The sequence below is a fragment of the Colius striatus genome, chromosome 17 (assembly GCF_028858725.1).
Source record: "Colius striatus isolate bColStr4 chromosome 17, bColStr4.1.hap1, whole genome shotgun sequence".
Lineage (NCBI taxonomy): Eukaryota > Metazoa > Chordata > Aves > Coliiformes > Coliidae > Colius > Colius striatus.
The window spans coordinates 13166490-13186801 of NC_084775.1; the positions used below are offsets into that span (position 1 = coordinate 13166490).

Here is a 20312-nt window from a genome sequence, read left to right on the forward strand (position 1 = left end):
CATTTACAGCCATGGCTTTAAAATGCACTCCACAGCTAGGCAGGGTTTTAGCCCTGATGCAGCCCATCTGCATCCATGCTTTGCAAAGCCAGGACGTAGCAGAGGTCCTGACACTGTCCTCAGACGCAGACACCTGCGGGTGAAGTCAACGTTCTGTTGGTCTTCACGCCCTTGAAGGCCACAGGAAAGCTGGGGGAGGAATTCTCTAGATTGGCCACTTCATAGCTGTGTAGAACAGGATCAAGCAGAAAAGATGGAAATTTAGAGTGAGGAAACAGTGAAAGTGCCAAGCAGTGAAATGGTGAAAGGTCAAACTGCCTCTGCAGGCAGCATGAGTTCCCAGCTCTCTGCTGTGTCAGCCCTCCCTGGGCACACGTGGCAGAGCAGCTTGTGGCTGACAGCAGCCTCCTGACCAGGGGCACCTGGGCTCAAGGGAAGCACACATCAGAAACCTTCCCTCTGGATGGGAAAGGGGCATTAGGCACCAAGTAAGCAGCTAAGGCAGGGGAAGGAAACTCCAGATACTTCAACGTGACACTTTGAGCATTTTATTACGATATATAAATCTTGTCTTCTTAAATTACTCTCTATGAGTTGAACAGAAAGGGGTTATTGTGGAGTGGGGAATATACAAAAATAAAAGGGTTTGTGAACTACTGCACCACCACATATACAATGGAAAAGGACTGTACAGGCATGGGGAGAATCAGACTTACAAAAATAAAAATATGACACATCCTTATGCATTTCCATCACTTGTCTGGTCTCTTCCTCCTTCTCCAACCTTCAGCCACCTTGCAACCCCCTCTCCAGGTCACGATTCACATGGTAGGATACTTAGCCTATTTTGATGGCAACTAGAGTATGTGGAAGAACAAATGAGTGCGTCCCAAGCCTTCTGAAATACAACGCTTACAGGAGAGCTTTAGGGCAAATGTTCAGAACGGGTCAATTTGTGAGTGACAGGGTGATCCTCAGGGAGCAGAGTGTGCCTGGCAGTAGAAATGTGAATATCCCACACCAAGATCCCTCATTCCCTACAAAGGGTTCTCCCATCTCTAGAGAGACACAGTTCTGCACATGCGTGCTGGATACACACAGACCCTCACGAGCCCGGGGAACGCCGATGCTCACAGACCTCAGTGGGTCTGAAGGACTGGGACAGAGGATGGATCTGGTTTTGTTTCAGTTCTAGAGAAGGCAAGGATGCCCTTCCCTGCAGGGAAAGAAGGCAGATTAAAACCACAATGGCTAAATATCCTAGCTCACAGTGTTCACACAGAACCACTCGCCTCTAGACCAGATTCACACAGCCTTTAGTCTTCAGTTTGCTTTACAAAGCCTTTTGCTTTCTAGTGACCCTTCCCATTATTTTTTAAAGACACACTCAACATAAATAGTAAACAGCATTCACTTCTCTGACCAGCAGCTCACTCAAACACTGCTATCAACACCCAAACCTCATTTCATCATTCCCAGAACGTATGCACCCAGGGTGCAAAGCTGTCTGTAATTCACATTGAGGAAAGTAGAGCTGGCTTAGGAAAAACAACATCAACTAAAACAAAGGGAAAAGAAGCAGTAAACAGGTTTGGTCAAAAGTTGTTCTCTGCAATTTGTGCAAAGTATTCTGCAGAATCTGAAAGTTCAATATTTAGTTAAGGTTCCCTCTTTTTGGCCCCCAAGGCAAAGGCAGCAATGCAGCAGAACAGACAGGAGCCTGCTCGGTTGGATCCAGGGGAAAACAATCACAGGGACAAGGGGATGAAGGGAAAAGCCCACAACTTTGAGACAGAGATTGAAGAGAACTACCTTCCTCCCAGAAAAAACTATCCTTCTGGGAAAGTCTCTGATCTCAGAAAAGCAGAAAATAACTCAAGGCAGAGTGTGAGTTTGCCCATCAGGCTCCCAGGCCCGTGGGTGCCAGGCGCAGCAGGAGCCCGGGGGGTGATGGTGTGGGCACGGTCCCAGCTGCTCAGGGAAACTCTCCTTCCTGAGCAGCAGTTCCACAGCCTGTATCCAGCCCCTGTATCTCTGAGAAAACACACGTGGCCAAAGAGCTGTTGGTTGACATTAATACTGCTCCATCTAAAAGAAAACCACAGGACTCATTGGGCTTTTGGATGTAGAGCACACCAGGTAAGGCCCTGCTGGGCTGCTCAGAGCCACTCTCAACTGGCAACGTGTTAAAGAGCAATCAGTTCCTGGTGTTTAGGCAAAACAAAAGTCTCACTTCTCCCAGTGATGAGCAAGATGAACTTTGGCTCTTCTACCACTGCCTAACCCAGCCACAGGGATGGAGGGTGCGCTGGCAGGGAGGCCTGTGCGCCCAGGCAAGGGGGAAGACTTGACCCTCTGTGGTTTTCTTGTCCTCAGGAAAAACACAAGTCCTTTTCCAGTGCCACAGATCACTGAGAAGAAAAGCAGCTTGTGACTGGCCCATGGGAGACACCACAGAAGAAGGTATTTGTCAAAGTTTTTCTACAGATCTCAGGCACTTGGCTGTGTCACAGCTTGGATGTGGTCCAGGGTGGTAGCCCACCACGGCCTGCCCATGGCTAGACAGCTCCAAGTGTGCTCAGCAGCCTGGAAACCCAAGCTGCTCTCTTGGGGTTTTCTTTTCCTGACATGGCAAAACCAGAAAAGTTGCTTAAGCTCAAAGGAGCAGGAGCATGTTAGGTCATTTCTGCTCTATTTGTAGAGAAAACAAAGCATGAAACTTCAAAGAAGCCTGGCCTGGCTGTGTGGGGACCATCCAGTGCCAAGGATGCAGCTCTCTGTTGCACCCTCCCAGGGGTCACATCCACCTGTGAGGCTTTGCCTGAGCAGCCCTGGCCCTGCAGGGTGACAGAGCAGCCTGTGGGTCAGGTCTCTCCACTGGCTTTGTACTTGCACACCAGTATTGTGGGTTTCTTTGAATTCTTTTGTGTGTGCCTGTTGCAGCCAGTGTTGAGGAAGCAGAACTAGCAGCAGACAAAGCAGGCAGGAGCCCGCAGCTGGCCATGATAAAAGATCTTCTGGGGAAGCACTTGTGCTGCCCAAAGACCAACCTGATATAAAACCTGCACCTTTGTGCTTGGAGGAGGGAAATAACCCAACTGTTAACAGGAGAAAAACCTGATGTATGGTCAGAACAGGGAGTCTCTGGCATCCCTTGGGTTGGAGGTCAGCCTGTCTCTGTGCTTGCTCAGTGAAGCTGCCTGCAGTCTAACCTGGCACCACGCAGGGTATGGCCCTGCTTTGAACCTGGATTACACTGCTGCTCAGCTTGGAAACCTACTCCCTCTGCCACAGTCTCACAAGTGTGTGGAAAGAGCCCTCCAGAGCCTTCAGGAAGCACCCAAGATGGCAGAGGAGGATTTTCACTGCTCACAAGGCTCAGTCACCAGCACCTGGCCAATAGGACAGACCTCAAGGTGAGCTACCAAGCACACACATCACTGACTGGCACTGCACTTGGGACCACATCCATCCTGGCTTCAGCCACCCTCCTGCCTAAGGACACCCTCCCCCACAGCACATGTTTGCTGGAGCTCTGGGAAGAAGGGTTGCTTCAGGCACAATAATCCCTTTGGAGGCAGATGTTGCTTTTGCAGGCTTTGATGCTGACAGTCAGTGACAGCAAAATCTGACTAATAACAAACGGAGTCTTTGTTTCTGCCTTGCTGAAAAGACTTCAACAGTAGGTGGAAGCCTTGGGAATCCTTTGAGAGATTTCTCTCCCTACCAAGTCCTAAGTCTCAAAGAGAGAGGCAGAGCTCATCACTGCCACAGCACACATCTTTCAGTGCTAATGATGCCTCAGCTGTCAGGACTTCAGCTGGTATAAGAAGATCTCACATTTACCTCTGGTGGAAAACTTGTGCTTCATTTTAAACAAGAGAACTCTGTTTTCTAAAGGTCACAGTTCTGGTCACATTTACCAATTGCCTTTTGAAACCAATGGAAAAAATCTCTTTGTAAGTCACTATTGGTTATTATTAGTTTTTGGGTTTTTCAGATGTATTTTGGTTTTGTGTCTGTGGGTTCGTGCGTCAGCTCTTCTGGGCAATCAGCTGCATCTTGTTGACATTGTTAATAGGGTTTGGGACTTGGCTGCTCACTTGTGTTCTGAAATAACTCCATCAGACTCACAGCAAGTCAGGAACAAAATGGAAAGTCGAGAAGAGGGAAAGCTGGGAGTTAATTTCTGGAGCTGTGTGGTTATTCTGTAAGCCTGGGCTCTTCTGAACAGCGTGCAGAGACTCTTGGTGACATTTCTGGAGACAATTCCATGCTATTTTCACAGGTTATATGTTTGTGGGAATCCAGGCTCTTGCAGGTTTTCAGTGAGCTACCAAAGAGATCCCAGCAGATGTGACTCATGAGTGGGGAATGGGTTACCTTAGGATGGCTGTAGTGCCTCCAGCTCTCTCAGTGTTTCTTGATCCTTTTGCAGACACAGCTCAGCTGTTTGCCAAGTACCTGTTGAATTGCTACAGTCTGGCTGATTGAGGACAACCTGTTTGGGCTCTTCAATACTTCAAGCTCTACATTGAGGAAGTTTGGCTGCTCCTCCACAGTCAGCAAAGCTGTCCATGCCACAGATACAGAAACTATCAGGAGGGTGAGTAACCTTGCCCATGAGTTAACCCTGCACTGGCTTCTTTGAAGCTAGACAGCATCATTCTGTACCATACTCCTCTCTGCAAGACAGACATACCCTGAAACTCCAAAGGGTTGCAAGCACCTAAAGATCTCTGTAAACTGAGTGTCTGAGCCAACAAACAGCATGGCACCCCTGGAGTGACAAGAAAAAGGGCACCAGGGTCCTAAATCACTGTTCAGTTTCCTCAGGCTCCCCTGCACACTCCTGCCTGGGCTCACAGGAGAGGTGGCCATGAGTTGGGGTGGGCCCTCCTCTCACCCCGTTTGTGCTGTTCCCTGCTGTGGTATATAAACACCCAGCTGCTAGCAAGAGCACTGTGAGTCTGTTCCCTTTTTCCTGGTGACAGTGCCCACTCTTCCAAGCGAGGCCTGAAGTTACTGCAGTGGTGTAGCATCACAGCTCTCTCCCAGGTGAACTGCTAGAGCAAGCTGTGATGTATTGGTACAAATAACTGCCTCCTCTGCATTTAAACTCTAAGACACCTGGCTTGGTGGACGCTGGGTGACTGGATGCTGACTCTGCCGTTGGTCTTCCCCTTGCAGAGATCAAAATAGCTCTGAAGGTTACACCGAGTCTCACCTATGTGCTAGGCCAGGACTACAGAGCACACAAGGCAGTACTTTGCTATGGGTCATAGGGTCCTTTATCTAAACAGATGAATAGATATGCCTGGAAAAAAACCCAACCAAAAATAAACTCCAGATCATGAATGTCAGGAACATCACCAACTACAAGCCAGCCTTTCACTGGTCAAAACCACCCCCTGCCCTGCAAGCCTCCCCCCAGGCAGCTCAGCCTCACCCCAGACAACGTGTTCTCCAGCCATTAATATTCAGTTGCCATCAGAGGGCCCAGCCAGAGAGGCAGCAGAGGCCACAGCCTCCCTGAGCTCACAAGGTTGCCCAGGGCAGGGGCACATCAGAGGGTCTCGCTGCAGATGACGGAGGGGCTGGTTTCCTCGCAGAGCTCCAGCTGCACGCTGGAAGCGAACCAACGCTTGGCACAACCCAAGCTGTAGCTGAGGGTGGTCCGGTAAATGTTCTTGGCACGTTTAGGGAAGATGATGGTCGTGCTCTGAAACCTCAGCGGCTTCTGGCGGGGCTCGAAGATCAGCTGGGACTTGTAGTTCCGCCAGGTGCAGTCGGGAGCGGCGATGACCGTCTCGCGGTAGGTGGTGACGGTGGGGATGGGGCTGTAGAAGATGTCATCCCGGTAATGCCGCTCCGACTCGTACTTCACCTCGGAATTGCACCTACAGAGATCACCAAGGCGTCAGCAACACAGCCCAGGCAGCAGCCACGGCCCTCAGCACCTCAGCCCCAGGGCTTTGGGATCCCTCCAGGGCTGGGCACTCCCCCAGCTCCCTGGGCAGCCTGGCACAGGGGCTCACACCCCTCTCAGGGAAACAGTTCTGCCTCAGCTCCAATCTCAACCTGCCCTGGGGCAACTTGAGGCTGTTTCCTCCTGTCCTGTCATTCATTACTGAGGAGCAGAGAGCGACCCCCACCTCACTCTCAACGTTGTAGAGAGTGATTGTCTCCTCTTAGTGAGAACCAAGAGAGATCCAAGCCTGCCAGGGCAGAAGAGACCTGGTTGCACAGGCTCCAAGCAGCCCACTTCTTCCTCTGTTTTCCTCCATGGGCCATCAGATGAAGAACCTACAGAACATGGGGTGTCACTGCCCTCCCTGCTTGTTTCTGCAGGCATTCAGAAGGGATGTATGGGGACCAGGCCATGTAAAGGGCTCTTCCTTGGATCCCTGGCCATGGGGAGCAGCAGAACTTTCACTTGTTTTCCCCTTCCCCAAAGGCTCCTCTGGCAATCAGCAGCCAAGGAATGTGAAAAAAAAAAGATTAAAAACTGGGTGTGTGCTTGTCATTACCTCCAGCCTGAGGGGGGCTGAGTGATTGTGCACTGCCTGTAATCTGAGCTGCTGTAATGTATTTTGCACAGCCAGGGTGTAAGCAAGTCATTCAGCACACATAAAACAAGCCTCCGATGTAATCACCATAAAAACATGCCCGCTGGCAGTTCCTCAGCAGGCAGAGATTTACTGGGGTACATTTCCAGAGAGAGGTTTGCAGAGGTTGAGGGGGGTAAGAACTGGGTTTACAGTCCTCCCACCCTCCCTGCCCCAAGCTGTGTGTAACTGCTCCATGCTGTTTGCACAGCACATTCCACATCAGTGAAAGAGGAGCAAAGACCAAAGTTTCTTCATTGGCCACAGCACCAGCCCCACAGGAGGTTAGAACACCTCCATTATTGGCTTGAGAGACCATCTCCTCCTGAGGAGAGGATCACTCTGTTTCTGGTTCTTTGCTGCAAGGGCTAACAAAACCAGGTGCCAATTAGAAGGGTGTTGCTTCTGAAGATACAAGTCAGCCAGGGAACACGACAAAGATCATCAGGTTACTTAGTTCAGGCCACCAAGCCTACAGATGGTAATGGTTTGCTCCTCATAGTATTGGATTTGAGTTGGCCTTGGGAGGAAAACCACCTTCTCTTACAATCTCCCTCCACTTCTTTCCTCCTTCCCTTGCCTTTATTGCTGTCAGTGTCCTGTTTAAGTCAGGCATTACCCTCCCCCTTGTCCCTTCCTTCCCATCAAAATCACCATGACACCCCTTTGGAAACAACTCTTTTTTTTCAGAAGGAAAAGCACCAGGAAAAAGCCAGAAATTCCCTCCCCTTCCCAGTCCCACCTGTACCTGATTTCCTGCACAGGCTCAGGGCTGACCTCAATGCTTTCTCCAAAAAACACAGGGTACATTCGAGGCCTGGTCTCTGGCACAGATGGGTTCAGGAGCAGGTAAGGCATCTGCAGGGAAGATGAGCACAGCAAGTGTTGGGACACAACAGATGAGGCTGCCACAGCTCATCCTGTGCTGGTCAGCACATTCAGCACTGGCAGGAGACACCAGTGCCTCCAGCCCTGTTGAATTCCATCCCCTCAGAGCCCTGTGGGAGATACTGAAGGTGACAGGCTCCTTGGTAATGAGAACAGGTGACTGAGGCAGCAGCAGGACCCACGTTGTCTCACACTTTCCCTGCCCTCTCAGCATCATGAGCTCCCCCTCACAGTCCTGCCTTTCCCAGGAACGTTCATCACATCAAGGAAGGAGGAAGGTGTTCTCCAGGCTCAAAGGGGAGGAAGGACCCTTGTCAAGTTGCCAAAAACACAGTCTGAAGGTGAGGACTATTGATCCCCATCCTCAGCCAGGGGGATATTTGAGACATCCTGACTTTCTGACCTGATTTACAGGCTGACTTCCAGCTCCCAGGGCTGCTGCAACGCAGAGGCTGGCCTGCACCCACCACTGCCACCCTCTGCACCTCCCTCTGCCCAGGTAAGTGACTGCCCAGATCTCCACGCTGCACTATCAGCTCACTGAAATTTAGCCTTTCATGTTTCTCATAGGCATTGCAGTTGTCTGGGGGACGTGGTTCTTCAGCCTTGATTCTACCTTCACTGTTATGAATTAACAAGTGTTACAAAGACTCCAAGTGCACCAGCATGGAGAATTGCTTTAAGTCTGATGGAACACACAGGCTGGGCCAAAGTCTGCTGACATAAAGGATGGAGCTATCATTGTAAAGGATGTAATGTATCATTTGCATTGATCCATCAGGGGAAGTGGCACCCCTGCCATCCAAGGAACGCTGCAGTTAACCATGCACAACTGAGTGTGAGCTGACACTGGGGCACTTTGTGGTCTCTGCAATGCAGGAAACTAGCTTCAAGCCAGGATTTTTTTAATGAATGGAGTTGTTCCAATTCATGACTGAAAACTGGAATTTCGAGGCTAATCACACCCTGAAGTTACTTTGACAAATTGTCACAGTCCAGCCTGGGCTCCTCTGCCCACTGTAAAATCCTGCTTCTCTATACTGGAGTGCTCTTAAACATCAGTTCCCACATGTAGGGATCGTGTCTCTGGTGTCTGGAATAAGCCCAGCAGTAATTAAGCCTGCCCTCCTGGAAAAATTGTCACTGCAGGTTTTGGTCCCTGCCACCCCTTTTCTGTCAACAGACATTTATGGCACAGGGAGACAGGATCTCTTCAAAGGAGATGGCTGGCAGCCTCGGTGCAGGGCTGAACAGTCTCTAGATGGCTGAAAAGCTCATGGAGTTTTTCCACTCCCACCATGCACAGGCCATATGTGCTGGAGGCACAGCCGTATTTCATCAGTGTAAGGCTGTAAGATCATCCCAGGGCTCAGAGAACCCACTGAGGGTAGCTGAGGATACACTGGTTTGCTCTTCCCTTGCTGCTCCTTCCCACCTTCCCCAGCAGCCTCTGGTTGGGTGGTACAAGAGGGAACACTGGAGCTGTGACCTGCTTCCTCCTGGCAGTAAGAACCTTCATGCAGGTCCTCAAACGCCCACTGGGTTGTCTCTCAAGTCAGTGTTAACTGGCAAAGCTCAGTTGAGTCCACTCAACAGCATCAGCTCCTACTAGCTGAGGTCTGTTTCTCCAGTGGCTTGGGCTTTCTGCCTTAGGCTATGGCAAAAAATGTCATTGCTTCATCTGAATTCCCCAAGCCCTTCAATTCTGTGTCCCAAAGCCACAGAGCTGTTTACTCCTTCCATCCTGAAATCTCTCTCCACTACTGGATTGAACTGCAAAGCAAAATGGCCAATTCCTCTTTCTTATTATTTCTGTTCTCCTGTCAAACAAAGGACAGTATTGGCAGAGGTCTGGGGTGAGGGGAAAGGGAAAACAGAACCAGGAATGTTCACCTTCACTCCCAAACACTGGCCAAAAGGCAGAGTTCATTCCTAGATTGCTTTCAACACTCTTGACAGGGGAGGGTAAGGGCAGCCTTGCTGGTTGTAAATGAAAGCTCTTTGCTTCTGAAATGTGAATTGCTTAGATGAGACAAGCCTTAGTTCACAAGGGTGCAGATCTCCAGCTTTTAACAGCCTGCACGTGGCCAGAGCTTTTCTAAAGACATCTTGTAGGTGAGGAGGGGTCCATCTGGGTGCAGGAGGGATCCTGCCCTCTTTTTACACTGTGCCCATTTAAGAAGAGGTCTTGTCCAAAAGGCCACAAACTGGTCTCTGCTGGCAGATAAGGTGGGAAAATGATCATTTCTGATCCCCTCTTTGAAAAGCTCAGCAAAAGGTGTTTTCTACTTCCCAGAAGGAACACTGAATCTGCACAGGCAGAAAGGTGGGAAGAGCAGACCTAAAGGTCTGGAATATATGTGAATGTCCTTTTTTTACCATTAACCATGACTCCCAGCGCAAAGCAATACTGACTTAGAAGTGGTTTGTGCTTTTATATCCCACCCTGAAGACAATATTTATGACCAAGAGGTAGGTTTACAACAGGCTCTGAAGGGAATGCCCCTGCCCTTCCAGCACCACCAGATTTTTTTCAGAGGACATCCCCCAAGTCCCTGCCCAGACCCACCCTCCTTTGTGTCATCCAAAAGCCTACGAAGGTGCACCTGGAGCACTTGGTGTGCTCTGCTCTCCCCTGGCACTGCCTTTGGGGAGCCTTTGCAATGCTCACCTCAGCTAGGGAGGGGCAAGAGTTAGTTCTCTTTGAGTGTCACCAGCAAGTTGGTGGTTTGCCATTTCCCATAATAGGTGTAAAATGTTACAGCTACCAAAGACAGTTTCACACTCTGCTACCAATCACCCAAAAAGTGAGGAGGCAGAACAGAACTCAGAAAGCTCTTCTGTCCCAGCTTCATAGAATCATAGAATGGTAGGGCTTGGAAGGGACCTTTAGAGATCAACCAGTTCAACTCCCCTGCCAAAGCAGGTTCATCTAGATCAGGTCACACAGGAATGTGTCCAGGCTGGTTTGGAAACCTTCAGAGGAGCCTCCACACCCTCCCTGGGCAGCCTGGGCCAGGGCTCCCTCACCTCAACAGTAAAATAGTTTCTCCTTACATTTAAATGGAACTTTTGGTGTTCCAGCTTCTTCCCATCACCCCTTGTGCTGTCGCTGCATACAACAGAGAAAGAGTGATACCCCACCCTCCTGACATCCCCGTTTTTTTAATCAACAAGTTGCTTAATCAAGTTTCTTAATCAACAGATGTTTGCTGTCAAAACTGACTGCAAACTTAGATAACCAGAAAGAAGGTTGGGAGGCACCAGCCTGAGCCACACAGGCACCCCAATGTTGTCTTACTGTGAGTTTAGCTAACAAGGTATCTTCCTTGCTTCTACTGGCCAGGGACAGGTGAGCATTGGGTAAAATGGAAGAGCTGTGGAAGAAGCTGCTTTTCAGATCCAGGCTGGCTTGCCAGAATGCCAAGTAACAAATTCAGATGGTAACCATGAGCAGCTTTGTTGGATTAATGCAGGAGAAATGCATTAATCCACAAAAGGCATCAGTAAAGGACAGTTTTAAAGGAGCCATTTCAGTGCTTCCAGGCAAACAAACCTTCACACTTCTCACTAACATATGCTGACACTAAGCATGCTCTGAACATCCCTAGGGACAAAGAGGCAGGAGGCAAGGTCCTTCCCATGGCTTAGCAGGAACAGGGCTGGGGCATGTGGCCTCTAGTGTTTGTAGGGAAGAGGCTGGGCCATGGGCACGGAGGCAAATGCTGCTGAAATCACAAGTCCCACAGCAGGGAACAGGAAACAAGAACATGCTGCAGAAACAATACCAGCATGCATGGAGAAACAGAGGCTCTGTCATGCATGGCTGAAATCAATCCTACTCAAGAATCTGCCACTGGATTTGGTGAGAGCAGGATTCGTTCTTCTCCAGGTCAGTTATGGATGAAACGGTGACGAGAATATTTCCATCATGGGTTATAGTTTACCTTGCTCTGGGCAAGGAAGGATGACAGAAGGCATTTCATAATGCATTTCATATGCTGTAAACAAGCATCAACTTCAGACCTGCAGGCTTGGCTTGATTCATTTAGAAAGCTGGGACAATTGCAGACATCAGCAAGCCACAGCCAACAACTCCTACCAGCCATCAGAGACCGCTTCAGATTCACACGTAGCTGCCGTGAGTGGTACCGTGACTGCTGCAGGTCAGAAACCTTGCAGTCACCTGAAGTCTGCACATGGAAGATGTCAATAACTCACAAAGCACAGTCTAAACATAGAGATGGTCTGTGAGACCCTGCAGCCTGCTCACCAAACAAGCGACTGAATCGCTTGCATGGAGTGAAAGGGTCACTAAACAGTAAGTACAGCTTTTATATAGCAGCAACTGCAAGGCACTTCAGATGACAATTTGCTTCACCTCCAGTGATGCTCTGGAATGTCTGCTTCTGCATCTCACCTGGGCTTGGAAAGCCAGGAACAGGGAACTTGTCTTTGGGGCTGAAATGTTATAGGCTTGGCAGGTGTCAAAAGGTGGTGACACCAGCTCCTTCCAGTTTGTCTTCAGGTAAAAACAAAACAAAAACGTTCTGCCTGTCCAAAAAAAAAACCCCAAACCTGACTGAGTTGTTTTTCCTTCCATGCAGGAGTGTTTGAAAGCAGAAGAGCACTGGACTGCTGAGCTCCCTTGAGAAAATGATGAACCTTGGCTCATTTCTACCAATCACTCAGCGATACCCGGCCACTTTACAAACAAGGTGAGTTTCTTTACTGCCTTGCACCACAGATGGGCTGGCAGGGCGCAGAGCTTGTGGCACACTACTGGGGGTCACTGATGCTGAAGAGGAGAAACCCACCTGTCTTTAGCCCAGGCTGTCTCCAAGTGATCCACAGTCGAGGTCTGTCTGTCATGCCAAAGAACGAACCCTGGGGTTGCTGTGCTGGAAGGCTACAGCTGGGACTTGATTAATCTGTCCCCAGTAATTGGAGCTGTGCTGCTACTCATCACAGGCAAAAACCACCACAACCCTGTAATCTTTATGCAGAGAGAGGAGGAGTCTGGTAGTCCACTAGAGTTGTGAAGGCAGAAGGGAAGACACTGAAGAGATCTAAAAGTGAGTCCCAAGCACATACCTTACACTCTCAAAACAGAGTCAATTAAGCAGTAAACGTGCCACCACTTTTATTTCCTTGTTGGTACATAAATTGTTTCAACCAGCAAAGAGTTACAGTTGAAGTGCTTTCTTGTTTGGCTGCATTTTTCCCTCTGTCTTAACTCTGATGCCTTTCAGGCATGTAACAGCCTGGGCAGCTAAACTCTGCTGTTTTCAAGCAAACGTATAGATAAACACAGATAGAACTGGTTGCTGAACAGAATTAAACCTACAGCTAGCCAACAGCATGTCCTTTCTGGTGGCATTACAGGGGCTCTTGCTTTAGGACAGACACTTGTCCTTCAGCTTCATGGCACAGGGGCCATCTGAGAGACAGGTTCCTGGGGCTGTTTAGGCCACAGAGTTCTGAACAATGACACAAATAATACAGGGAGCAGAATAATTCTGCTTTACCCCTAATAATTACATCGAGTCAGTGGGCTTGGTTATGATACTTTCCAATGGGGGTGGCTCATAAGAATGGAAGCAGAGTTATCAAAGAGAAAACTATGATGAGGGAAAGAAGTGCCATGAAACTGGCGTGAAATACACTCACTGTTCTTTGGCTTCCAAATTCCAGGCAGCAAAGCAAGAAAAAGGAAAGGAAATTAATGTGACTTGAAATAAATAAACCCCCCCAAAAAGCCTTTCTCCAGAGAGCACAAAGGACCAGAACTGACCGACTCCTTTTGCTACGGTCAGTTATGTGGAAGGCACTAAGATGTGGCATTAGATGTCAAGGGACTGTAAAGGGAAACAATTTTTCAAGCATCAGGGCTACAAGCAGGATACAGCTCCCCAAATTCCCAGCTCCTCACTTAGCTAGGGCATCAGCAAATCTTTCACCACATTCTCCAGTAATGCTGGGTCTGTGAAAATGTCACTTTACTCAGCTGTTATTTACAGCTATAATGAAAGATGTGGCTGAGTTATTTGACACACATCTACATTCTATGCTCCAGCTGATAAGCACTATTTGTTTAACAGACCATTTATTTTCCCAGTATCTTCACATATTGCACATTACAAGTAATTTATATTAGAGCCGGATGAGGTTATATTTGGAGGTGATAACAGCACATGCAAACCTCAGGTAGAAAGCAGGGCTTTATTACTTCAACAACTTACATCCTTCCTGCCTACCTCCCTCTTCTATTTCAAGTGGGAAATGTGTGCTGCTTTGCTTATTGTCCACAGTGTTGTGCAGGGACGCAATGGAAATGAAACAGCCAGAAGACACCACCCTAGATACAGCCACAAAGAGACAATGAGACCCCTGTGACTCCCTGATTTGCTCAGAAGAGACATCTGCCTGGCTTAGCCTTTGCCAGGCAGCAGAGGTAGGTGTGAAACTGAAACCACCACCAACCCTCCCGAGGGAATTCCTGCAGGATGCTGTGCAGAAGTGGGTCAGGATGACGGGCTGCAAACACCAAGCACCAAGGCAAACCCTGCTGCTGTGCCAGATGGGTGCCTCACTACCCACACAAGCCTGGGGCTTTCCCAGGAGAGTCATGGCACCTGCTCCATGTGAGGGCTGCAAGCTGGCTCAGTTGAGGGTGCCGAGGCTCTCTCATGTGCTTTCACTGTAGGTGCTGGCAGGCCTGCACGTTACATATTGCCTGGGAACCCTTTGACAGCCATGTTCCCCAGCCAGTCCACACAAGACAGTCCCTTTCCTGGAGGGCCTTTAGGATAGGATGAGATGCCAGCTTTGTGGCCCAAGAGCTCTTCAAAACGCAGCATGTCAGGAAGAGGTTTTGTTTGTTCTATTTTTTAAGATCAGCCAAGAGGGTTGGCACACATGCTGCCCTGGACCCCACTGTTGTGACTAGCCCTTTGAAGACTGAACCAAGGGACAAGGTAACTTCCTTCTCCTCTGCACTTGAGATGAAGCTGGAGTCTCCTCCCACCACACAAGACCGACCCTGACACCACGCTGTTGTCCAACAGAGCTCCTGAATGTAAGTAGAAATTCCCTACATGGGGACATTCATTCATCTGACAACTGATCCACTGGGACATAGTCCTACAGAAATCAGTGCTCAGGGAGGCAGGCTGAATGCACAAATAATTAGTCTTTCCAATACTGTAGTGGCAACAGTGTTGGGATGGGACAAGTCATCTGCTGCTTCAAAAAGGCAGGAGTGATAGCTTGGCAGATGAATGTGATCCTGCTTTCCCCTGATATCCATTAGGAATGATGTTATTGAATGCAAAGCACTTATTTCAGCACAGCCCAAATGCAGTTCTTCTAGACTAAAACTATATCCCAGGGCAACAACAACAGGGAAAACTGTAAAGAGATCTGGCTACTTTGATGTAATTTCATTCCCTACCCTTCCAGCAACTGCTTCTTTGTGTATATTAGAGATTTATTTCCTTGTATTTAAGTTCCTTTTGGCCCAGCATTACACACAAAGCCTACAGAATTCAGTAACCCAAGTCCTGAGACTCAATTTAATCGTGTTTCAGATTTGAAAGGCAGAACTAGGTACAAGTCACCTTCCATTTTCACTACGGTATTTGCATTTAAGCACTAAACAACCGACAAACTCCCTTCATGGACTTTATTTGCTGAAGTAAAAAGCAACTTCTGCTGCACTGCAAGTCAAATGCAAAAAGGAAAAAAAAAGGAGTCCCTAAATGGTGTTGAACTTGTGGTATTTATGACTCTGGCCCTAAATTGCCTTTCATATTTTCTTGGATCCCAAAGCTGTAGCCAAATTGGCTGGTTAAATGTGAATAAATGGTGCATTGTCTCTGAAACAAAGTTGTGCTTATTAAAGAGAAGAGAGTTTACTTTTTCAGAGTCACAGTTAATCACACAAAGCAGAGAGAGCACAGATTTTTACACACCAGAAAGCCTTTGCTAAGTGCATGCAATCTCCTTTTGGTCTGTATGAGAAGAGCTGTCCTAGAGCAGGAAAATTCTTCAACATATTTGTGAAGCTGGAGCAAAATAGCTGACTGCAAAAGAACACAACTGGGTTCAGACTGGTGGGTTTGATAGCTCTGCAGCAAGGAATACTATGAAATACTTCCCACAGATCTGGAATGTTGTTTTCTTCACCTGACAACAATTTATTGTAACTGTACATACTAGAAGTTTGGTCAGTGGCTGAGCTTGTATATGGTTTTCTACTATTACAACACAAAGAGTTTATAAGCAAAACAAACACTAATATAACAGGCAATTAAGAAAAGCAAGCCTTGGTGTGCAAATAGCTGCAGCTATTGATTTGCCAATTCTGCCTGCTCTGATGAACAGCAAAGTAGAGAGTTAAACAGAAGCACATTCAGGGACTGCAGATTTGCTCGTAGATCCTCAAGTCCTTGTTAAATGGAAAGAGTAAAGCTAATTAGACACTGAAATTTTGAAGCATGAAGCAAGCAATGCTCTGCACGTTTTTCCTGCTTCCTTAATAACAGCTGCAAGTACAGCATTTGCAGGGTGGAAATGAGGAGTGAAACTCTGCACAGTACCTATTCACTTCATTATTTTGCAGTGTACCAAACAGTCAGTCAAAGAGCACAGTCCTGCACCACTCCAAGTAACAGTCCAATCCATTTCAGTGTTGGGATCTCTGCAACCTTCTGCATCTACTAGGGGCACAGGAATATCCACAATGTATTAAACCCATTCTCTAATGGCAGGAGCCCAGTGCTACTTGTGCTGCTGCAATGGGATGTAACATTTGGAAACATCTACATTTCTGTTCAGAATTTTAAAAAGTAACTGGGAAAGTGTATTTCGCCTTACACAGAGCACAGAACAACCTTTTCTCTGTAGGAGTCGAGCGCTAAAAGTCTGTGTCCTAACAGCTCAAGAGCTGAAATAAGTTTTTCTCATGCTCTTTCATCTTTGATATCTAAGGGCTTTCTTGGGAGAAGTGGTAGCCAACTGTCATAGTACTGGAATGGAGGCTGTATCCCCGCTACAGACCTCTGCAGACACCTCCACTCCAGCTGTTTTCTAGTCCAGCAAGCCTTCATTCATCTTCCTCCCACATTTTGTTTTACAAACACATAGCAACACCCTGATCTTGCCAAATCACAGGCATGTGGGTAGCTCTTTGTACATAAACAGTCCCATCAGGATGGCACACACACCCAGGCATCTGCAGGTAAGGATCCATACTTGGAACTGCAGCATTAGCGTGTTTGAGGTTTGATTCTTGTAAGTAACACTTCACACCCTACCCACCGGAGCCTGGTGAGGAGTCATTGCTCATGGGGAAGGTTTTGGCACGTTTAGGAATCAAAGGCAGTTTTCTGTAATATGCTAAAATAGCCTTAGAACTTGAAAAAGTAAATGAGAGTGAGAGAAGTCATTGCAAAAGAAGTCATCTTTGAATTGTCACTAATCCATAGGTAGATATTTTTTTCCCCTGCAAAGACTGGTGCTGCAGTTTTTATTCCATGTAGAAGCCAATTAACTGTGTTCAATACACCTACCAATGTCTTTTATAAACATTAACAAAAAGTTTGAAAGATCCCTGGGGAAGAACTTTCATCATCCTTTAGAAACCTCCACCGCCATTGCTTATGCTCTAATCTTCTGTGTTTTAAAAACAGTTTTTATAGCTAAGGGGTAGAAATAAACAAAATAAAGCAGAATAATAGTCATAATTAATCTACCCGAATCAACCACTTCACTGGCACTGTGTCAGGCTAAGAGAAATCTACAGTGCTCCTGGCAGCTGTCTGAGCTTACAAACCACTAACCCTGCTCAGCTCGGCCATGCGGTGCACAAACCTTTCATTCACGCAGGCTCAGGCCACAAAACCCTGCTCCAGCAAAGGGCAGCGGCACAAAACCATCCCCAGACCACGTCTCCATACCAACTCCCTGCACAGACATCCGTACCCTGCCCCAAGTTAACAGTTTTGTCTGTCTTTCAGCCAGAGCTCCAAGCAAACGTGGCTCCGCAGTTGTGACAAAATCAGTGTGGGATGCCGGAGCATAGGGACGGCTGCCAGACGGACTCCCCTGCCTCGGTCCCGATGTATCTACCAGGCAGGACAGCGTCACTCAGAAGCAATTACACTTCTCTATCCTTAAGGTAGGCAGGGGAGCCTGTTTCAGATCTGGGTTTCACTCCCATGCCGTTATTAGAGTTTACCCAGCCAAACTGCCAACACTTTGGCGAGTGTATCAGGAAACCCACGGCCAGGGATGGGCCAACCCCCTGCCAGGGCACACCATTGGCAGTGCCAAGCCTGGACTGCAGCCGTGATGGGGCACAAGCAGCCCAGGAGAGCCCTTGTTCACTGGTGCAGGTGGCCAAGCACTGAGAGGGGATGCAGCCAGAGTGCCCAGGGTTGCCTCAGTGACCGGGCACAAGCCCTTTGCTCGCTGCCTTTCACCCCCCACCCGGGGCCCAGAGAGGACAGAGCCCAGTGCCCAGAGTTTGGCTCTTACCACTTTGCCGTCCTTGGCCTCTCGCTGGTGCCCCGGCGCCGGGGGGTCCGCGCCGCCGCTGCCCCCAGCTCTGCCCTCACCGGGTGAGAGGGAGTAGAAAGGGGGGCTGGGGCTGGGGGGCAGCCCCGAATCCGGGCTGTCCAACAAGCCTTCCCGGCTCTTCTCCTTCAGGCTGTCGTCCATCCCTTGCAGCTGTAGGTGACCTACCATGTCTGGGGGGCAGCGAGGGGGACGCAGCGGGAGAAAATCCTCCAGCTCCGCCCGCCGCGGAAGGAGGGAAGGGGAACGGAGCCCGGAGGGCTCCCGCTGGGTCCCGACCGCCGCCACCAGCCTGCCGCAGCCCGGGCTGAGCCGGCGGGCGGGACAGCCAGCATCGACCGCACCGGGCTACCCCGGCCGCCTTCCCTCCGCCCGGCCCCCTTGCCCAGCCCGCCCGGGGAAGGGAGCGAAGGCTCGATCCCCCCGCCCCAGCCCCGCGGGGGACGCGGCCGGTAACGCGCGGCGGAGCGCGGGGCGGCCCCGCCGGCAGGGAGCGCTGGGCGCCGCGGGGGCCGGGGCCGGGCGGGCCGCTCTCCTGCACAGGCTGCCGGCGTCCGCCCGCCCGCCCGCCGCCTCCCGGCGGCCCATTTATCCGGAGAGGGTGGGAGGGGAGCCGGGGAGCGCCCTCCCCTTCCCCCGGCCCCCCAGCTCTGCCCCGGTCGCACACTTCCAGGCGCTTCCCAAGCAGGGAGCGCGTTTGGCGCCGTCCGACCACCCTCTCCCCCCCCGGGCGTCGCCTGCGGAGGAGGCCTGAGGCAACACGGCGGTACCCCCGGCCGTCGGGCGAGGGGCCCCCCACCCCACCCCCTTCCCAAGCTGCGATTTCCCTCTGCTGATTTCCCGCACTCCTGTCCGAGTTTCTCCTCCCTTCTGTCAGATTTTTCCCTCAGTTCTGATTTTCAGCCCTCTTTACACCCCCACACCCCCCAAAGCATCCTTTCTCCTTGCTGTCAGGGTGTGTGGGCGTGTGGCAAGAAGCTCTTGAGAGCCATGGTACCCCTTCACTTGCAGGCGGCTTCACCCAGGCAGTGGGTCACCATGGCAATGTTGGCTACTGGAGCGTACAAGTCTGCCCTAGACCCTGTGCCGGCCGTACCCTCATGATGGTCCTTACACCTCCCTCACTATGCAGCCCAAAACACAATCTCTTACGGGCTCTACCGCTGCTGATCCACTGCCAGCGAGAAACTGGCTTCCTCACCCTGGCCATCGTGTGTTTGAAGCCACCATAAATGCACCAGGAAGGCATTCCGTGAGGAGCAGCCTGTGCCAGAGGCACTGCCAGCACTGAGGGGAATGGAGAGCCCGTATCGACCCTCCGGGTTAAAGCAGCGGTTAAACAGGTCAGGCTTGCTGAAGCTGATACGGACGTTTATTGCTCAATAACTGGCTGACTTTAATGTTACCTTGTCCACAGCCCTGGTTATGTTTTTCTCATCATGTTTTCTCTCAACATAGAGTCTAGACTGTGAGAAATCTGGGGCAGGCCCACTCATACAGCTCAGCCTGGTCAAGCTTTGTTCATGGCAAATAGATTTCCGTGGCAAACTGTTGAAATCCAGCTGGCCGCTTCGTCTTGGTCTGAGTTGTTGGCCCATCACTCAGCAGAATAAGGCTGTGGCTGCTTGTGCTACACAACTGACAACCACTAAGTTTGTTATGGTGGTTGATGAAGATGTGAGGGGTCTGGTATTGAGTGATGGTGGCTTTCATGCCCAAGGCCTGAAGATGGCACAAAGCCCTCAGGGGTAGGGTTGATTCTAAAAGGGCACATACACCATCCTCCTGAGGGAGTGGGTCACACTGTATGGTGGTAGGTGAACTCGACAGCCAATAAAGTTGGGTTTGTTTAGACGTATTCTTGCTTGAGTGAAAAAGCAAGGATGCCCAAATCCACCCTTGTCTGAAATGAGGGGCCCTCCTCGGAGTGACTGAAGTGATCTGTATGCACTGAGCTGTGCAGAGGAATGTCACTGATTTATAAATGTCAAACAGGCACCAAGCAGCCCACACACAAACCTCAGTGAATTCTTACCTCTGACCCGCTTGTCGACTCCAGCAGCCGCACAGGCTGATTTAGAGCCCCTTACTGTAAGGGCTCTAATGTCTCACACAGGCTATGGCTGATCTGAAAATGTCAAAGGGGACCAAAGGTCAAAATTCCCATAAATTAGGCCCTGGCTTTGCTACCTATCACGTAATAGGATTCTCTGTCCAGTTAACACTGTGAACCCAGGC

General features: G+C 49.7%; 1 protein-coding gene across 1 annotated transcript; it reads right to left on the bottom strand.

Moving 5' to 3' along the window:
* Positions 1 to 525: 525 nt before the first annotated feature.
* Positions 526 to 18565, bottom strand: RFLNA (refilin A). The gene is made up of 3 exons (XM_062010179.1): positions 18036 to 18565; positions 7357 to 7466; positions 526 to 5900 (listed from the first exon to the last, which is right to left on the bottom strand). The coding sequence occupies exons 1-3, from the start codon at positions 18243 to 18245 to the stop codon at positions 5567 to 5569; spliced, it is 654 nt and encodes a 217-aa protein (XP_061866163.1). The 5' UTR covers positions 18246 to 18565; the 3' UTR covers positions 526 to 5566.
* Between the last annotated feature and the right edge of the window lie 1747 nt (positions 18566 to 20312).